Below are 18,713 nucleotides of genomic sequence, written 5' to 3' on the forward strand. Positions count from 1 at the left end.
CCTGTATGGACTAACCATCTCCATACAGGGATGTCAGATAGGTTTAGAACAATGATTGCTGCTAATTACATCAGTTTTACAGGATATTAAACTCTAGGAAAAACATTAAATGATTCTGTTTTCTCCTCTTTTTTCAACTTTCCTCTCAGATGGGCAACCTGTTGCCATATAGCGACTCAGGCGTGGTGTTTATTTTCCTGGGGTCCTTCGGCGTCGTAACCATCATGCAGTGCTTTCTAATCAGCACTCTGTTTTCTCGTGCCAACCTGGCTGCTGCCTGCGGAGGAATAATATACTTTACACTCTACCTACCTTACGTTCTGTGTGTTGCCTGGCAGGACTATGTGGGATATGGAGCAAAGCTTTTAGTGGTGAGTGAGAGATCACAGATTAAACACATGCACAGTTATTGATAAGCCTGATCAAGATGTGTCAAAAGTCTTAAATTCATGCTTTCTCATTGGACTGAACATCCACACCTTAAACCAACAGGGATCCCAATTATTAGTAATATGTTAACAGTGGATATTGCGTTTCTCCTCCAGAGTCTTCTGTCTCCTGTGGCTTTTGGTTTTGGCTGTGAATACTTTGCCCTGTTTGAAGAACAAGGCGTTGGAATCCAGTGGTCAAACCTTCTTGCGAGCCCACTGGAGGAGGACAGCTACAACCTCACCACCTCTATATGCCTCATGCTGTTTGATGCCATGTTGTACGGAATAATGACCTGGTATATTGAAGCAGTTTTTCCTGGTAAGACACAAGAGAATCTCACAATTTATGAGTAGTAGATTTGCATTTCAAGTTTTTAAAAGAAATATTTCCACCACAGGTCAGTACGGTATCCCCAGGCCTTGGTATTTCCCTTTCACTAGGACATATTGGTGTGGAGAGAAGGAGAATAAAAACATAAACACCCCTCTGTCAAAGAAGAGCAACGCTGACGGTACAGTTCATAAAAATCATCAGTATGGTAAAAATGCAAGAGAAACTCATGCTGACTGATAACATGGTTTTGTTTTCCATTATAATTACAGCCGTATGCACCGAGGAGGACCCCAGCCACATTGAACCGGGCGTTTATATTGAAAATCTGGTGAAGATCTACAGCCATGGAAACAAACTGGCCGTGGATGGACTGACCCTTAAATTCTATGAAGGGCAGATCACCTCTTTCCTTGGTCACAATGGAGCTGGCAAGACTACAACTATGTAAGACAACATGTTGTTTACAATTGAGTCAGTCTACAGTATATAACCACAAGATAAAATGTATATTGGTTATTTAAAGTCTGAAAATAATGGCCATATTCTGTTGTGTCTGATAGGTCAATCCTGACCGGATTGTTCCCACCCACTTCTGGTACTGCCTACATCCTCGGCAAGGACATCCGCTCTGAGCTCAGCACCATCAGGCAGAACCTGGGGGTCTGCCCCCAGCACAATGTGCTTTTCAGCATGTATGTGTGCAATTTGATAAAGAGGATATTTGTCCAAACTTTCTCCCCTTTAGTATTTTAAGCATTTGTTGGTTTGCCTTGAATCAGGTTGACGGTCGAGGAGCACATCTGGTTCTATGCTCGCCTGAAGGGGCTTTCCGAAGACAAGGTCAAGACAGAAATGGAACAGATTGTAAACGATGTCGGACTGCCACACAAGCGGAAGTCTCGCACAAGCACCCTGTCAGGTCGGTTCCTCTAAAATGCTCATCTATTTTACACATATGCATTGAAATTTAGAGTGCCTGTTTCTGACTTAATCTTGTCTTTATTTGTGCAGGTGGGATGCAGAGGAAGTTGTCAGTCGCACTTGCATTTGTTGGAGGTTCTAAGGTTGTTATTCTGGACGAACCCACTGCTGGTGTTGATCCATATGCACGCAGGGGGATTTGGGATCTGCTCCTCAAATACAGACAGGGTAAATTTAACTATCACTAGCTGATAAGGCAGAGTTTATTTTTATCTCATATTTTTAAATTAGGCTTAAGTATCTAGTTACTGCATCAGAAATTGTATATTATGGTGCATGAAGTGAACTTTATGCTCTTTTTAGGCCGCACCATCATCCTCTCCACTCATCACATGGATGAAGCTGACATCCTGGGTGACCGTATTGCCATCATTTCCCACGGCAAGCTGTGCTGCGTCGGTTCGTCTCTCTTCCTGAAGACTCACCTTGGAACAGGCTACTACCTGACCCTGGTCAAGAGAGACTACGATCTTTCTCTACAGTCCTGTAGGAACTCTGCCAGCACAGTCTCCTACATGAAGAGGACAGAGAAGGTAAACATAACGTGAAAATATATTCATATGCTGGTGAAGATTCTCAGTCATCCAGGTCACAGTCATTCCAAAAAAGTAAAAAAAAACAAAAAACAATCCACTGGACTTTGTATCCAGGTTTGAAGCAAAACGTCTTCAAACTTGGAAACAAAGTCCAGTGGATTGTTGTTTAACTTTTTTGGAATATATTCATACGTTTCCCAACTTTAAGAAGTGTAAAGATGTATGTATTTTTTTTTCAGGAGGACAGTGTATCAGAGAGCAGTTCGGATGCTGGTCTGGGAAGCGAACCAGAAAGTGAGACCACCACTATTGGTATGAGCTGTGAGCTTATAGCTTTCTCTGTAAAGCTTCAGAAATGGCCTCCATGACGAATGATGTTCACTCGCCTTTCTCTTGTTCTGTTCGTGTGTTTTTCATTAGATGTCTCCCTCATCTCCAAAGTGATTTTCAAGCATGTCCCGGAGGCCCGTCTGGTGGAAGATCTCGGCCATGAGCTCACCTACGTCTTACCACACCAGTCAGCTAAAGATGGCGCCTTCGTTGAGCTCTTCCACGAGCTTGATGACCGACTTACTGACTTGGGGATTTCAAGTTATGGAATTTCTGACACCACCCTCGAAGAGGTAAAGGCTTCTTAAGTTAAACATGGTCTGACTCAGAATTAAATCTTTCCTTTAAAACAAATGTTTGTTAGATTGTGGGTAATATCAAGTGAATCTGAAGTGAACCTCCACCTTAATCTTCTTTCTTTTTACATGGCAGATTTTCCTAAAGGTGGCAGAAGATAGCGGAGTTGATGCTGTTGAGCTGTCAGGTAAGGTTTGTTTTGTCTTATATACAATAATTGCTCACTTATATTTCTTTGATAAAAGCAGACTGTAACTCTACAGAGCAAAAAGGAAAAACAAAAACAAACCTCGTATTGAAAGAGTAAAGAAGTTTTCTTTGCTGTGGTTGTAGATGGAGTTGTACCAACCAGGACCCGGCGGCGCCATGCTTTTGGAGACCACCAGAGCTGCCTGAAGCCCTTCACTGAGGACGACTTTGATTTCAACGACTCTGAAGGTGACCCAGGTAGAACTTTATCACCCAGCATGCAAAGCAATGTTAGAACTAAGGCTTGTTATCATACAGAAAATCCAACAACCTGAGGCTCATGTGACTGTTCCTGTTACAAAATGCAACAACTGCAGACTTCTAGTCATGACTAATCAGATAATATGCTTGTCGTTTTTTTTCACATTTGCTAACAATGTAATTTTTTTTATCTGGGCAGAATCTCGTGAGACCGACTGGCTCGGTGGGACAAATGGCAAAGGTTCCTATCAGGTCAAAGGGTGGAGTCTGAAGAGACAGCAGTTCGTTGCGCTACTCTGGAAACGATTCCTCTACGCTCGCCGCTCCAGGAAAGGCTTCTTTGCTCAGGTGTGTTATGGTTAAATGAATCTTTAAGGACTGAAAGTAAACTTGTGGCCAGTGCTTGGCCGTGCTTATCAATAAACTCAGACATTATCAACCTCACAATTTCTGACCTAGTGGTTGGTTACAAATATCCTTATATCTAAAACTCAGCCATGCTCTAAAGAATAATTATTTTAACAATTGGAAGTTTTCTCATTTTATTTAATGAAATTGCATTATTATGGTTTGTCTTTTTTCAGATTGTTCTGCCTGCTGTGTTTGTGTGCATCGCACTGGTGTTCAGCCTCATTGTTCCTCCATTTGGGAAGTACCCAAAACTGGCTCTGCATCCCGGCATGTATGGAGAACAGTTTACCTTCATCAGGTAGGGAATCATTCCCTTCTTATCGACTTCTGTCCTGATATCTGACCTTTCTACCCTCTTTTTGTAATTCTAGATATTATTTAGTCATTTCTTAAACTTTCTTAGAAAAAAAGAGAACAGAACGAATGAGTAAAATAGTGATTTCAGTTAGAGCAAGACTGTGACAACGATTCATCATTAAACAAGTGCTAATAAATGGTTTAGATGATGTAATTGTTGATGTACTTCAGTGTGTTATCTCTTGTGAGATATATGAAAGAAATACCATTACTTGAAGCAGTCTCTGTCTGGGTTTGCAGTAATGACATACCTGAAGACCCCCACAACAGCAAACTTTTGGGAGCTCTGATGGAAAAACCTGGATTCGGAACGCGCTGCATGGAAGGAGACCCCATACCGTAAGTGGGCAAATGTTTTTTGTGCAGATTATTTATCTGGGAAATATTAATGCCAAATTTTTGAGAAGTCAAACTTAAAGTAAAATGTTGATCCCTCTGTGCGCTCCAGGGAGTATCCCTGCACAGCGGTAGAGGGTGATTGGTCACTCCCTGAGGTCTCTCAAAGTGTAAGAGATATATTCGACAAAGGAAACTGGACCATGGAGAATCCATCTCCTCTGTGTGAGTGCAGCTGTGAGGGCCGTAAGAGGATGCTACCAGAGTGTCCTGCTGGAGCCGGGGGACTACCACCGCCACAGGTTAGTAGGAACAACAGAATCTAGACTTGAATTAATTTGTGGCATGAGATTTAGTTGCACACCACAAACAAACCAAATAAGCATTTCTTTTGGTTTCTGTATTCAGATGATGATCAGTGACAAAGACACCCTGCAGAATTTGACTGGTAGAAACCTGTCGGATTATCTGGTTAAAACCTACGCGCAAATCATTGGCAAGAGGTAAGACTCTGTCTTTTTCACCAGACAATTATAACTAACTTAGAAGTTCTATCATTTCATTATATTTATTCATCTTTTACAGCTTAAACAACAAGATCTGGGTCAACGAGTTCAGGTACATTATGGGACATTGTGTGTCTTTAAGTAAACCTAATATTGGTCTGAATGCATATCTAATGTGAGCAACACTGATGGAAAATGTCCGCTCTGCCCTTTAGATACGGGGGATTTTCTCTTGGCGCACGAAGTTCCCAGGTGTTGGCCCACACAGATGAAGTTGATTATGCCATTTTGCAACTGAGGAAACGCTTCGAACTGGAAAGGGTAAGAAGTGTAGACTTCTAATGCGTCAGTGTGAAGACTGTCTGTTTCCACACCAGCTAAAGAAGACTCTTCCTCTCCCACTCTTCCTCCCCATCCTTTAGGGAACGGCGGCCGATCGGTTCTTCGCCAGTCTCTCCGGTTTCATCCAAGGACTGGACTCCGAGAATAACGTCAAGGTAAGCATGAAAACACACATTCAGCAGCAGAGTGCTTTCAAACAACCTTTTTTTCCTTTTAAACTCTTCATACAGATTATTTTCAGTTTCTGTTTTTTATTTTCAAACTTCAAAACTGAGTTTAGAAAAACTACAGAGGCACTCTACTTTTCTTCCTCTCATATTTATAGCAGAGCTGATGATTATTTGCACAAGAAATGGGGGTTAGAAGTGGTGCGCCAGCAAATATCTTCCTGTGTGAAACAATGACTCACAACAAATTGTGTAAATCATTTAAGATTGTATAGATCAGAAATACTTAATTCAAGTTTAAATAAATACATTTGTTGATTTCTTTCATTGTCTTACTTTTTTATTGTGTAGTTATTCTAAATGGAACATGTTCTGTTTTAAATAAGATCAGTGATGGTGCCTCCTGTCTCCTCTTTCTGACTTTTCTGTAACAAAAGCCTTCCAGTTTAAAGTTCAGAAAATAGCCTATTCAATAAGTACCTTGAGGTTTTTGAGGGTAGTAATATGTTAACTCCACACAAACAACTAAAAATGTAAAGAATAAAGTCTTGTTAACTGAAATGGTGTCCAATTAGAGGACATGCAGTAGATCTCTGACCCGCTAGTTGAAACCATAGAGGCTTTGCGGTGTTATATTACACATTATCCTTACTTCCATCTAGATTTGGTTTAACAACAAAGGCTGGCACAGCATTAGCTCCTTCCTCAACGTGATGAACAACGCCATTCTGCGATCAAGTCTGCCTCCTGGTAAAGACCCTGCCAAGTTTGGCATCACCGCTTACAACCATCCCCTGAATCTCACCAAGGAGCAACTTTCACAAGTTGCACTGTAAGTGTCGTAGTCTGTCTGACATATATGAGCACATCTTCCCAAAATATCCTTGCATATGTTATATACAATTCTCATTTTTACTTTTTAGGATGACAACATCGGTGGATGTTCTGGTGTCCATTTGTGTTATCTTCGCCATGTCCTTCGTCCCTGCCAGTTTCGTGGTGTTCCTTATCCAGGAGAGGGTGACCAAAGCCAAACATATGCAGTTCATCAGTGGAGTGCAACCTCTCCTCTACTGGCTGGCCAACTTTGTATGGGATATGGTGAGTCATTACAGAATCAGAATGCTGGAAAAGCATACAAACATGTAAAAATCCCTTCAAATAAGTCTAATTTCTCTTAATTTAAGCAGATGAATACGATGATATGCCAATGGAAGGAGTATTTTTGGCCTTAGAATATACTAATATAGACTAGTAGATATTACAAGCGTGTCAGATGGATGGATGGATGGATGGATGGATGGATGGATGGATGGATGGATGGATGGATGGATGGATGGATGGATATTATTCAGTTGAATTGAGATTTTAACAGTTGTTTTTTCTTATGTTATTTTTACTTATTTGCTCAAATCAAAGGAAAATAAATTTATTTCAAGGAAAATTAACTAATTGGCTTTCAGGCTTTGCAGTGCATCACTCAAGTGGTGAAGAAATCAAACTGTCCTCATAGAAACATGACAGGATTCTCTCCTTTCTTCCATCTCTTGCAGTGTAACTACATCGTTCCAGCCACGCTAGTGATCATCATATTTGTATGTTTCCAACAAGACGCCTATGTTTCTTCCACCAATCTGCCAGTGCTAGCCCTGCTGCTTCTACTCTATGGGTAAATGGAATCAAAATGCAGGACTGACTCCTCATTTTAACCGTATTCAACAATATCATGTAAATTTATATTTCGCTTTTTGCTTCTTTTTTTTCAGGTGGTCAATCACCCCACTGATGTACCCAGCCTCCTTCTTTTTTAAGATCCCCAGCACTGCCTATGTGGTTCTAACCAGTGTCAACATACTGATTGGAATCAATGGCAGTGTCTCAACGTTTGTCTTGGAGTTGTTTGGAAGTAATGTAAGTAAATGTTAAAAGTGTTAGATTATATTTTTAGAGCTTTCCCCCCAAAAAACATAAGAACGGTAATTCTGAATTTATTATACTCCTCTTTCAGGATATCGGCGGTGTTAATGACATCTTAAAGAACGTCTTCCTCATCTTCCCACACTTCTGCCTGGGTAGGGGACTGATTGATATGGTGAAGAATCAAGCCATGGCTGATGCTTTGGAGAGATTTGGTAAGTACGCCAAGACTACATTTAACAATTTTTTATATTAATGTTCGGCTAAAACTAGAAAAGTCTGATAAGGCTCGATATTAAATACGTAAAATGTCTGCTGCAGGTGAAAATCGGTTTCGCTCTCCTTTGGCATGGGACATGGTGGGAAAGAACCTGTTTGCCATGGCCATAGAGGGCGTTATATTCTTCTGCATCACCGTCCTCATTCAGTATCGCTTCTGCTTCAAAGCTAGGTTAGTGAAAACAAAAACCACACACCCAAAACTAATTACTTAAAACATAGGTTTGACATTTATATTTAAGACCATTAAGGTCAAGTATGTCTGTAATTTAAATTCTCCTCTTTTAAAACTCCTCAGGTCCTCCACCAGTCATCTGAAACCTATTGGAGAAGAAGATGAAGATGTTGCCAGAGAGCGGCAGAGGATCCTGAGCGGTGGTGGACATTTGGACATTCTGGAGCTGAGGGAACTCACCAAGATTTACAAGCGGAAACAGAAGCCGGCCGTGGACCGGCTGTGTGTTGGCATTCCTCCAGGAGAGGTATGTCACAGCTTACAGAAAACATAAAAAAAATATACAAGATGCTTCCTATTTTTTTATACTGATAGTTGACATATTTTTTTTTTCTTGTAGTGTTTTGGTTTGCTTGGGGTAAATGGGGCAGGGAAGACCAGCACCTTCAAAATGTTGACAGGAGACTCGGATGTCACTAGCGGTGAAGCCTACTTAGCTGGCAAGAGGTATAACACTAGACAAGCTAAATAATTCATTTTGAAGTGAAAATAATATGTGAAAATACTTAAGGGTAATGTTCTTTGATGTTTTTTCTCCTTCCAGTGTGACCACAGAGATCAATGAGGTGCACCAGAACATGGGCTACTGTCCTCAGTTTGATGCTATCAATGATCTTTTGACTGGGAGAGAGCACCTGGAGTTCTACGCTATCCTGAGAGGAGTACCTGAGAAGGAAGTCTGTGAGGTCAGCAATAAAAAACATTTGTCTTTCATATCTGATTATAGTCATTACATCTTTGTCAAACAAAGAACAAATTAAACTGGCTGCAAAGTTGGTCTATAAAGATGGCAATACTCTATATTTCCACTAGGTGGCAGAATGGGGTATCCGAAAACTGGGTTTGGTGAAATATGTGGACAAATCAGCTGGAAGCTACAGTGGAGGAAACATGAGGAAACTCTCCACTGCCATTGCACTAATAGGAGGACCGCCTGTTGTGTTTCTGGTCAGTGAGCTTACAGATAAATTCATATAAAGATAACTGGTATCACTAGAGCCCCGGCGGATGTGTTACTGTGTATATTTTAGCTAATTGTATTTTTATCACTTTTTTAACAGGATGAACCAACAACAGGAATGGACCCCAAGGCCCGAAGAGCCCTCTGGAACGCCATCCTGAGTATAATAAAGGAGGGGCGATCCGTGGTCCTCACCTCTCACAGGTTAGCCAGAGCATCTCTTTGAACCACTGCTAACGTTTAATGGTTTCAATTGATAATTGGAACCATTTATTTATGTTCCTGTATTTAATATCTTTTTTCTTTCATGGGATACTGCAGTATGGAGGAGTGTGAGGCACTCTGCACCAGAATGGCCATCATGGTGAACGGCAGGTTCCGCTGTCTGGGCAGTGTGCAGCACCTTAAAAACAGGTAGGGAGGCGCACAGAAAACCTTTCATTACATTCTAGCAGAATAGAAGCTAAACTGGGAAGATTTAGTAAAATTTGCCTACTATTTAACTGAAAACTGTTTTGAGGTGCTTAGATCAATCTTGCAACTATTTAGTTTTAAAATATATCGTTTAGAGTCTTATGTGTGTCTGTTGTGTTTTTTTTATAATCTTTAATTTTGCTTATCAAATAAGAAATATAGTCTTGAAACTCCTAAAATGGTTAAATACCAGGTTCTGAAAATGATCCACCACTAACAGATCTATCAAAATGTCTGTGTGTTCCATCAGGTTCGGAGATGGCTACACCATCATCTTGCGAGTGGCGGGGCTGGATCCAGAGCTGCGGCCCGTTATGGAGTTCATAGAGCGGGAGCTTCCGGGGAGCACGTTAAAAGAAAAACACCGCAACATGCTGCAGTACCAGCTCCCATCTTCCCTCACCTCCCTCGCACGAATCTTCTCCCTCCTCACAAAGAACAAGGAGGAACTCAGCATAGAAGACTACTCTGTCTCTCAGACTACTTTAGACCAAGTAAGCAAGAATTCGACAAATAAATCCAATCAAATTGGAAAACATAATCAAAATTTCTGATATTAGATCAATATGTTCCAAAGGAATAAGCGTAAAAGCAATAGAAAACTTGGTTATAATCACCCTATCTAAGATGTAAAACTGATCCTGAGTAATATTTATTTGTTTTCTTTGTTTTCTCCTCTCACTCAGGTGTTTGTTAACTTCGCCAAGGACCAAAGTGACGAGGACCACTTAAAAGATGTCCACCTGAGCAAGCGGGATGCGGTTGTGGTAGACCTTTCCCAATTAAACTCTTTCCTCATGGACAGCAAGACAAAAGAGAGCTGCGTCTAAGCTGTGCTTCACCCGGCCTCCCAACAAAACGTGGACCACAAACTTCAGTGGGAGAGGAACTATGGTCATTTTTTTTATTTCTATTTTTTAGTCTGTTTTTAATTGTCATCATTCTCAGTGGACCTGCAGCTCATCGCACAGCCTCTGATGGAGGCAATGACAGCAGGTTTCATGACAGACGCTGAAACGATGAAAACTCAATGCAAATCAATGCAAGTAATACGAATATATTTAAGATTAGAAGATAGCTGTGTAGAGGTTGGAGACTGGAGCTTCTCCTCTTCATGACTTGGACTGGAAGAAAAGACACTTGAAACGTCGGGATCTTGATTCTCCTCTCGACTGGAAAGTCTGGGTAACTGACTTGATGGACAAAACACTTCAGGGGATTAAACAAGGCGAAACCCGTAGGTTTTTAACCCCGCCCCTTGGAGCAGAGAGCAGCAGTCTGCTGGACTGCCTGTAAGTGACTGCAGAGTTTATGACGTTGTAAAACAAAGTCATTCAAATCATTCACTGCCAGCTGTTGAAAGATGGACTGACTTATTTTTATTCAGGGTCAAACCTTTCTCAATTTCTATTCGTTACCAAGCGCAGTTTTTTTTCTATATATATAATGCAAGAAATGGATAAAAAAAAACGAAAATCCCATTTCAGTCTCAAATGTGCAATCGTCTGTTCATTTTTGATAATCTGAAAAACAATTCCTTTCAATTAAGCATGTTGAAGTTGTTTCTCACGGTTGTATAATACGGCGAAACAATCTGATTTTTCTTTCTTTTTTTATGTATTTGGTGTTCTTGATGTCCTTAACATTGTCCAGCACAGTGCCTATTCTGGAGGAGCGTTAAAGTCGAGCACTCCATTAAAAACAACAATGTATGTAGGCTGCCAAGGATTGTATGAGGCAAGAACCAACATGCAGCAAAGCACATGGAAAATAGTTTTATTTTACAATATTGTTGAATAACATCATGTTTTTTTGTTTGTTTTTTTACTGTCCTTCATTGTTAGAATCAAAAAACAAAAAAAATAGTGTTTCCCTTATGTCGGGTTAAGATGTACATTCTGCTCTTCTGGCTTTATTCATCCGGCCCTCTGTAAAAAGGCCACAGTGTGGAGTATCAGCAGCTCTGGTTGATCCTTCAATCTGTTTGCATTGAGAAGTCTGAGCTGAAATATGGGAATGTTTTGGCTATGGCCTTTGAGAGGACACAGTGGGAGCACTTCAGATCTGAGCCAGCACTGCATGAACAATATGTAAAGTTGCAATTTTGTGATGTTAACACTGGAGTGAACTAAATATTTGTGTGCCAAACAAAGCTGAAGTTGTATCGTTGACCAACCAGCAAAAGGAGATGAGTGTTTTATCAGGATCATCCATCAGCTCAGTTAGAAATTTCCACCTCTTACTGTTATCAGCTGGAATTATTATAAAAGGTGTGATCTCTCTTTCTCTCTCTCTGTTATGACTCGATTTTAAGTTTCTTTCATTCTGTGGAGAAATTGCCAAAGTCTGTCCACATCTAATAACAGCAATGTAAAATGAGACATTTTTTTAACACCAAAACAATATGTCAGACTTAGGGAGGACCATTTTAATACTGCTTTTAATAATTTACTGTCCCAAAAATGAATCGTCCATGATTGAAACTGATGGCAGATTGTCATTACAGGTGCTCTTTGTTGTGCAAAAACTTGGAAGGGGTTCCAATTATCTCGGGGATTTGCTAACGATAAACTGAGGACTTTATCATCTTCCTTATAACCCCTCGTTTAAAAAAAAAAAAATCTGAGCACTTTATGGGCTGAACTGCCCTTTGTTTCCATTTCGTAGAAGTAGAGATGTAAAGACAAATCTCTGCACTGGAAAACAGACACGACAAAACAAAACCACACCACTGAAGTGAAATATTTGCTAGAAACTTGAAGTAGAGAACAAAGGCTTGTTTATCTAGAAGAAATGTGATTAAAATAAGTGAAGAGGGAGAAAAGTGGAAATAGTTGTGAGAAAGAGAGAAATACAGGACAGAATGAGGGTGGTAAATTTTTCTCTTTTCATTCTCAATATTATTCTTTGTTTACATTTTAAAGTATTACAGCTGTTTGTCTGTTACCCATTGTGAGTAGTTATTCTTTACATTAATAAAAAAATGTTGACAAAAAAAATGGCTCTTCATTTTATTATTTTTGCTCTCTTTAAATTTGGTTTCATGTACAGCTGGTTAAATAAGCATTGCACATGCTGATTGTTTTTCATGTAAACGTGAGACTAAAGTTATTTTTAATACTGTAATACTTTTAGTTTTATGTTTGCATTGAAACAAATATTATCTTAGAAGAATTTTAATAAAAAAATTGAAAATACAAAAAATATATTATTATTATTTTGTCCATATTACCCATATTAATCAGGAGTGATTCGCCTGGTATTGAGTGTTGATGGTGCAAAGCAGTGCTGAGATTCAGTGGATTTATATACCATAGATTTTATCAATCTTTCTATCAACATATGAAAAAAATATGCACAGATATACAGATATAAATTTACCATATATCTATATACTTTATATTTTATTTCTGCAGAATTATCACATGTTGGTTGGTACCTGCAGTTTTATTATCAAAGTTCATAATGTGTGATGATGACTAAGTCATGAGGGTGTGCAAACAGCTGCCAAACTCCCACACATAAACACACAGAAAAACACACTGATATGCACACACACACATTTAGAAAAGCAGTAAAGGCAGCTGTTTCTGTTCGCGCTCAGTTATTCATCTACCAACACCATGAAAGGGAAATTTGTTGTGCTGGGACTTGTGCTTTTCTGTGTCGCAGCAGGTAAAACTAAGTATTTTTTTAGTAAAAATGTGTATTTTAACTGTGTTTTTTTAAAGTTTTTATATGAAAACTAGTTTAAACGATTTCAGCTCTGTTAATAACTAAGCCTACTTCGAATACGCTTATTTGATGGTAAAAACTACATTAAAGTCGACTGCTTAAAAAAGGAAGCATATGAAATCAATCGAAATTAACTTAATAAAAGATGCTTTAAGGTTTAAGTCTTGCTGGCTTAATGTATATAGATATCCAACACCTTATTTTGATATAAACTGTGATGTCAACAAAAATTTTATGCAAGTTTGTTTTATAGAAAGATAGATATATATATTTTACTGATTTTTTTTTAAAGATGCTGCAGTGAAGTCTGGACTCATGAAAAAGGTAAAATGAATTTTAGAAATAAACAGTTTTTTGTGCTCTGACTACAAGTTATATTAAACTCTTTCTAATATTTGACAGCCTACTTGTCGGAACGCGGACGAGAATAGGGCATGCCCAATGAACTTTGCCCCTGTGTGCGGCAGTGATGGAAACACCTATGCCAACGAATGTGCGCTCTGTGTGCAGAGACAGTGAGTCCACACAGCTGCTTCACACTTCATCCATCCACACACTGATTTTAAGTCACTTCATATGATTTTATTGAAAAAGAAATACTTTAGTTACCCCCTGGATGCAAACTAGGATACATCCAAAAAGTTTTCATGCTTAAAGAATCGCTCCTTTTTCTTTTTTTTTTTAAATATAGGTAAAAAATCAATCATTATGAGTGATGAAGATAATAAAAAAAAAAATTATTAAACCAAATAGAAAAAAACAACAAATTCCTATGTTACCTTGACACAAATATACATACCTAACACATAATGTTAGCTTTAAGAAAAGTAATTCCTCTTTTCTCATGAGTTGATGGTTTTCTTTGTTGAGCTACATTGCTAGAAAGAATGAATCATCTGCTGTCTGATGTCACGATTCTCTCCTCAGAGTAACCAAAACGGACATCATGATCGCCAAGGATGGAAGCTGCTAACCGGTGGTTATTAAGGCCATGTGAGGAGGCACAACAGGAAAATTACATCCACTGGCTGCAATAAAGTCAAAGTTTCAACCATCTGTTTGCTTCTGATTTATTCCTTAATATTGTGCAACAAGGTATGCCGTATAATGGGTACATAAGGCAGGTTAAAGAGATCAGTAATGCTGAGTATGCAATACGTACTGCCTTGCAAAAGTATTCATATCAGTTAAACATTTACATATTTTGCTGAGCTACAATCATTCATTGGATTTTATGTCATATGAACACAGTGCATCACATGAGCATGAAGCAGAAGAAAATAATAAACAGCTTACAGTTTATTAAGGATTAGAAAACCTAAAAGGTGTGGATCCGGACCCCACATGATTTAAAACATTTATAAATGTTGAGTCCGATGGCAGTGTCTAATTTCACTTGCGCAGCTTCTCCTATTTGTATGACAAAGCCCTCCAGAGTGTCTGGGACCAGGCTACACATGATATAAATTAGCCAATGAGCTTCTGTCAGTCTGGGTTGCTGCTTCTAGCTACTTTTACACTGTGTGTAGAATTATAAGGCAAATGAGTATTTCGACCACATCATTCTTTTCATACACGTTGTCCAGCTACCAATTAAATAAATCAGGTGATGTGCATCTCTGCAATGAGAAGGGGTGTGGCCTATTGACATCAACACCCTATATAAGGTGTGCTTAATTATATGGCAACTTCCTTTCCTTTGGCAAAATGGGTCAGAAAAAGAGATTCGACAGACTCTGAAAAGTCAAAAATGATCAGATGTCTTTCAGAGGGGTGCAGCAGTTTGGAAATTGCCAAGCTTTGCCAGGAAGCCATTAGCCACCAGTTGTGCCATATTTCAGAGCTGCAAATTTTCTGGAGTGACGAGAAGCACAAGGCAATATTCAATACTCAGGGACCTGGCCAAGGTAAGAAAAGCCGAAAAAAGGCCACCTTTGAACAAAACACACAAGACACGACGTCAAGATTGGCCAAAAAATATCTGTAGATTGAGTTCTCCAGGGTGTTTTGGTCTGATGAAATGAGAGCGAGTCTTGATGGGCCAGATGAATGGGCACCAGGCTGGATCAGTAAAGGGCAGCAAGTTCCTTATCGATTCAGATGCCAGCAAGGTGGAGGTGGGGTTCTAGTATGGGCTGGTATAATCAAAGATGATGAGCTTGTGGGACCCTTTCACGTTGATGATGGAGTCAAGATTTTTTTTATGTTTTTGAATGTCGCAAATGTTTATTTCTGAATTTTGAGTTGTTATATTGGTTTACCTGGTGAAAATAATTATGTTGCCTAATAATTCTGCATAGTAATGTTTACCTGCACACACAGACATCCTCATGAAACGGCCAAATCTAAAACAAAAAAAAACAGATTAACTTCCAAAAAATACGAAACGTTGATATTGAGGAGTCTTTTGGGTTGATTAAGAACACAATTGAGGCCCAATAATAAAAATATTCCTTAAAAATACAACTGGCCTAATAATTCTGCACACGGTGTAAGAAAGAAGGAGAAGACGATGAGAAAAAGAGAGCAGAGAAAGTGTGGACTGCTGGAAGAACTGTGGTGAACTGGTGACAGAAAAGTGAAATGGTGTGCTCAAACATGACCCTGCACATTTTGAGTATGTTTGGCTCAACCTGCTGCTGTGAAGCAAGATTCCCCACCGTGAACAGAATCAAAAACAAGTATCGATCCAGACACACGAATGAGCATGATATGTGCTTTAGAAAGGCTTTGTCGCCATTTAAATCCCAATTTTAAAAGCCTTGCAGGGCAGCCTAAAGCCCAGTTCTCTCATTAAGCCATAAAAAAGAAAAACGGTAAGTTCAGGTGTTTTATAAAATTTGTGAATCAGGAAATTGTCTATACACCAAACTGAAGGAGTGTTGTTCTCTACTCAAAAAAACACTTTAGATTTTAAAATGAAAGAATTTTCTATTTTCTTTTTATTTAAAAAGTCAATGTATATATATATATATATATATATACATATATATATATACCATTTCCATTTTTAAAGAAAAACACACCATATCATGATGCTGCCACCGCTATGCTTCATGTTGAGTCTTTTTAAAGTAATGTGCAGTGTGCTTTTATTTGGTAACACATAACCCTTAGCCCATAGCTCTTCTGTACCATAATGGTTGGTGAGTGTATGAAATTAATAACTGGGGATGTCTCAGTCTGAAATCTTGTGTGTTTGGGTTGTTATAGATACTGCAACATCCATCCATCCATCCATCCATCCATCCATCCATCCATCCATCCATCCATCCATCCATCCATCTTCTTCCGCTTATCCAGGGTCGGGTCGGGGGGGGGTAGTAGCTTCAATAGGGAGGCCCAGATGTCCCTCTCCTGTGCCACTTGGGCCAGCTTTTCCTGGGGAACCCCAATGCCTTCCCAGGCCAGCTGAAAAACAGTCCTTCCTATATGTCCTGGGTCTTCCTCTGGGTCCAGATCACCTCACCAGGGAGAAGCCAGGAGGCCAGACCAGATGCCCGATCCACCTCAACTGGCTCCTCACAACATGGAGGAGCAGCGGTTCTACTCTGAGTCCTCCCCGGATGACTGAGCTCTTCACCCTATCTCTAAGGGAGAGCCCAGACACACTATGGAGAAAACCGATTTCGTTCTATCAGTCATGACCCACAGTTCTTGACTATAGATGAGGGTAGAAATGTAGATCACCTGTAAATCAAGAACTTGGCCTTCTGGCTCAGATCTCTCTTCACCTCTTTTTTTTTAGCTGAGCTAAGTTACTAAGAACCACCTGATAATCAGAAAGTAACAACAAATAGTAGGTCTTAATCTTTGTATTTTATGCATCCAACTTGGTGAGGTTTGGAATCACAGAAAAACAGATAAATACTGAAATAGCTCACTTTTGTTCTAATACAGCAAACACGACACCTATATAGATATGAAATACAAACAACTCATCTCTAAAATACAGGGGCAGCATTAAATAAATACATTCAGAGTGTTAAAATAATGAAAAGTGCATGCAAATTTATTTATTAAAAAACTACAGTTAATTTTTCATGTAATAATCTAAAAGGTATATCTCATTATTTAATAGCACATTTTATAATTTAATGGAACATTTGTGTTTTTTTTTTTTTTTTACAATTCATTATTACGTCTATTAACGGCAGAATAAACTTACAGCTGTTTGTTTCTTTCCGTATTTCATTTTGTTCCCTTTAACTTTTTATATTGGGAATGAGGCCATCAATAATGTGAATGATAATAAGTCACTGTATCTAAAAAGAATCGTGCAAGGCACCCGGTGTCCCTTTACAAAGTTAGAGAGTAAAAAGGCAAAAAATTGTTTAAAGAAATTCTAAAAAGTTCTAGAAAATGAAGAACAAAATGTTTAAAAAAAATAGGAACATTCTGGTTGATAAGGATAAAATAAAAAGCTTGTTGGAACAGAAGTTTTTTTGGAGCAGGTGTTGAGAATGAAGAAAGTAATAATGTATGGGAGGTTAGGGGGAGGCTATACTAAGAGGAGCAGGTCAGCTAATGTGGTCAAATATGGTGAGTGAGAGTAGGCAGACCAAGGAGACCAGGAGGGATTGTTAGTGAGGAGAAGAGAGGAGGGAATGAGGTGATGGATGACTTTAAAAGAACAAAGCAAGACTTTGAATTCCAGTCGGCATCTGATTGGAAGCCACTGTTGAAGTAGGTCTGCAGGTATAATGTGCCTGTTGATTGGTATTCATTAGGGGACAGCAGCGTTCTGGACCAGTTGGAGCCCAGGAATGCATTTATAGGTGATAACAAACAGGAGGGAGTTATAGTATTCAAGACGAGGTGTGGATAGACAACATGTGACAAATACTGTTTTATAAGCTAACAGGAAACAACAGCTGCTGTGTTCAAACCACCAGTTCAAAATCCAAACTGATTAAACGGAGTTGCAGAACACAAAGAGGGGTTGAAAACAGTTAGGAATTCATAATAATATGATAATCATTGTAATAATTATTATTATGTCGATAATAATCATCCTAATAATAGTCCGGATGTGTTCATAACCATTACCAACGCTTGTCTTTGTAAATATTCTAGCCTCCAGTGAAGGTCAGATGTCAGAAATGCACGTATTAGTTATCGTGTTTCCAGATATAGTTGCTCCTCTGGTTAGCCCTGTCTTTGCTTTGACTGTCATTGTATGTAGATAACCACGCTTTGTTGTTTGTATTTGTCCCACAGTCTTTCCATTTTAGTACGTAGACTGAACAGTGGTCTCTGAGATATTCATAGCTTTGGATATAGCATGTTGTGGGGAGTGATTGTCTAGTGGTTAGAGCAGTTCGCTTGTGCTCTGAGAAGGTTGCAAGTACCAGGTTCGATCCCCACAGCCTGCACTCTGGGTCCCTGAACAAAACCCTTAACCCCACACTGCTCCCCGGGCGCCACACAGCTCCCCACTTGGAATTTCTCCATTGTGGGACAATAAAGGGATTTACATTACATTTCAGTAACCTAACGGTGCTTTAAACTACTCCTAAATCTTAATCCATCTTATGTTCCTTAGTCTTTGTGTTCACTTGTGTTTTTGAACAAACCTCTAAGCTTTTCTGACCACTATTTTTAAACATTACTGGGGTGAATCTGAATTTTTAT

General features: G+C 39.2%; 2 protein-coding genes across 3 annotated transcripts in view; both read left to right on the top strand.

The window, feature by feature from the left end:
* Nucleotides 1-11,191, top strand: part of LOC107101107 (ATP-binding cassette sub-family A member 1-like) — a 36,741-nt gene extending 25,550 nt beyond the window's left edge. Inside the window, exons 16-49 of one of the 2 annotated variants that reach the window (XM_015399872.1) lie at nucleotides 150-371; nucleotides 546-750; nucleotides 830-943; nucleotides 1,035-1,209; nucleotides 1,326-1,457; nucleotides 1,545-1,684; nucleotides 1,777-1,914; nucleotides 2,050-2,279; nucleotides 2,522-2,594; nucleotides 2,703-2,905; nucleotides 3,045-3,096; nucleotides 3,243-3,356; nucleotides 3,559-3,707; nucleotides 3,944-4,068; nucleotides 4,368-4,466; nucleotides 4,576-4,765; nucleotides 4,872-4,966; nucleotides 5,049-5,081; nucleotides 5,185-5,290; nucleotides 5,392-5,466; nucleotides 6,141-6,310; nucleotides 6,402-6,579; nucleotides 7,032-7,147; nucleotides 7,245-7,389; nucleotides 7,487-7,610; nucleotides 7,717-7,846; nucleotides 7,973-8,156; nucleotides 8,250-8,356; nucleotides 8,454-8,595; nucleotides 8,723-8,857; nucleotides 8,971-9,074; nucleotides 9,192-9,284; nucleotides 9,595-9,838; nucleotides 10,031-11,191. In XM_015399872.1, the coding sequence (XP_015255358.1) occupies nucleotides 150-371; nucleotides 546-750; nucleotides 830-943; nucleotides 1,035-1,209; nucleotides 1,326-1,457; nucleotides 1,545-1,684; nucleotides 1,777-1,914; nucleotides 2,050-2,279; nucleotides 2,522-2,594; nucleotides 2,703-2,905; nucleotides 3,045-3,096; nucleotides 3,243-3,356; nucleotides 3,559-3,707; nucleotides 3,944-4,068; nucleotides 4,368-4,466; nucleotides 4,576-4,765; nucleotides 4,872-4,966; nucleotides 5,049-5,081; nucleotides 5,185-5,290; nucleotides 5,392-5,466; nucleotides 6,141-6,310; nucleotides 6,402-6,579; nucleotides 7,032-7,147; nucleotides 7,245-7,389; nucleotides 7,487-7,610; nucleotides 7,717-7,846; nucleotides 7,973-8,156; nucleotides 8,250-8,356; nucleotides 8,454-8,595; nucleotides 8,723-8,857; nucleotides 8,971-9,074; nucleotides 9,192-9,284; nucleotides 9,595-9,838; nucleotides 10,031-10,174 (4,686 nt within the window). In that variant the 3' untranslated portion in view covers nucleotides 10,175-11,191. The remainder of the gene's footprint in view (nucleotides 1-149; nucleotides 372-545; nucleotides 751-829; nucleotides 944-1,034; nucleotides 1,210-1,325; nucleotides 1,458-1,544; nucleotides 1,685-1,776; nucleotides 1,915-2,049; nucleotides 2,280-2,521; nucleotides 2,595-2,702; nucleotides 2,906-3,044; nucleotides 3,097-3,242; nucleotides 3,357-3,558; nucleotides 3,708-3,943; nucleotides 4,069-4,367; nucleotides 4,467-4,575; nucleotides 4,766-4,871; nucleotides 4,967-5,048; nucleotides 5,082-5,184; nucleotides 5,291-5,391; nucleotides 5,467-6,140; nucleotides 6,311-6,401; nucleotides 6,580-7,031; nucleotides 7,148-7,244; nucleotides 7,390-7,486; nucleotides 7,611-7,716; nucleotides 7,847-7,972; nucleotides 8,157-8,249; nucleotides 8,357-8,453; nucleotides 8,596-8,722; nucleotides 8,858-8,970; nucleotides 9,075-9,191; nucleotides 9,285-9,594; nucleotides 9,839-10,030) is intronic. The other variant, XM_015399873.1, reaches the window with a different exon arrangement.
* Nucleotides 11,192-12,952: 1,761 nt separating this feature from the next.
* Nucleotides 12,953-14,133, top strand: LOC107101108 (probable pancreatic secretory proteinase inhibitor). The gene is made up of 4 exons (XM_015399874.1): nucleotides 12,953-13,019; nucleotides 13,372-13,403; nucleotides 13,482-13,594; nucleotides 14,007-14,133. Exons 1-4 carry the CDS (start codon nucleotides 12,968-12,970, stop codon nucleotides 14,050-14,052), a joined length of 243 nt encoding a protein of 80 aa, XP_015255360.1. The 5' UTR covers nucleotides 12,953-12,967; the 3' UTR covers nucleotides 14,053-14,133.
* The last annotated feature ends 4,580 nt before the right edge of the window (nucleotides 14,134-18,713 follow it).

The sequence above is a fragment of the Cyprinodon variegatus genome, unplaced genomic scaffold (genome assembly GCF_000732505.1).
Source record: "Cyprinodon variegatus isolate N-32 unplaced genomic scaffold, C_variegatus-1.0 Scaffold1054, whole genome shotgun sequence".
Taxonomy (NCBI): Eukaryota; Metazoa; Chordata; class Actinopteri; order Cyprinodontiformes; family Cyprinodontidae; genus Cyprinodon; species Cyprinodon variegatus.

Coding starts and splice junctions, on each gene's coding strand:
- LOC107101108 (XM_015399874.1), top strand. CDS start 12,968: ATGAAAGGGAAATTTGTTGTGCTGGGACTTGTGCTTTTCTGTGTCGCA. Junction 13,020..13,371: donor GCTTTTCTGTGTCGCAGCAG/GTAAAACTAAGT, acceptor TTTTTTTTAAAG/ATGCTGCAGTGAAGTCTGGA. Junction 13,595..14,006: donor GCGCTCTGTGTGCAGAGACA/GTGAGTCCACAC, acceptor TTCTCTCCTCAG/AGTAACCAAAACGGACATCA.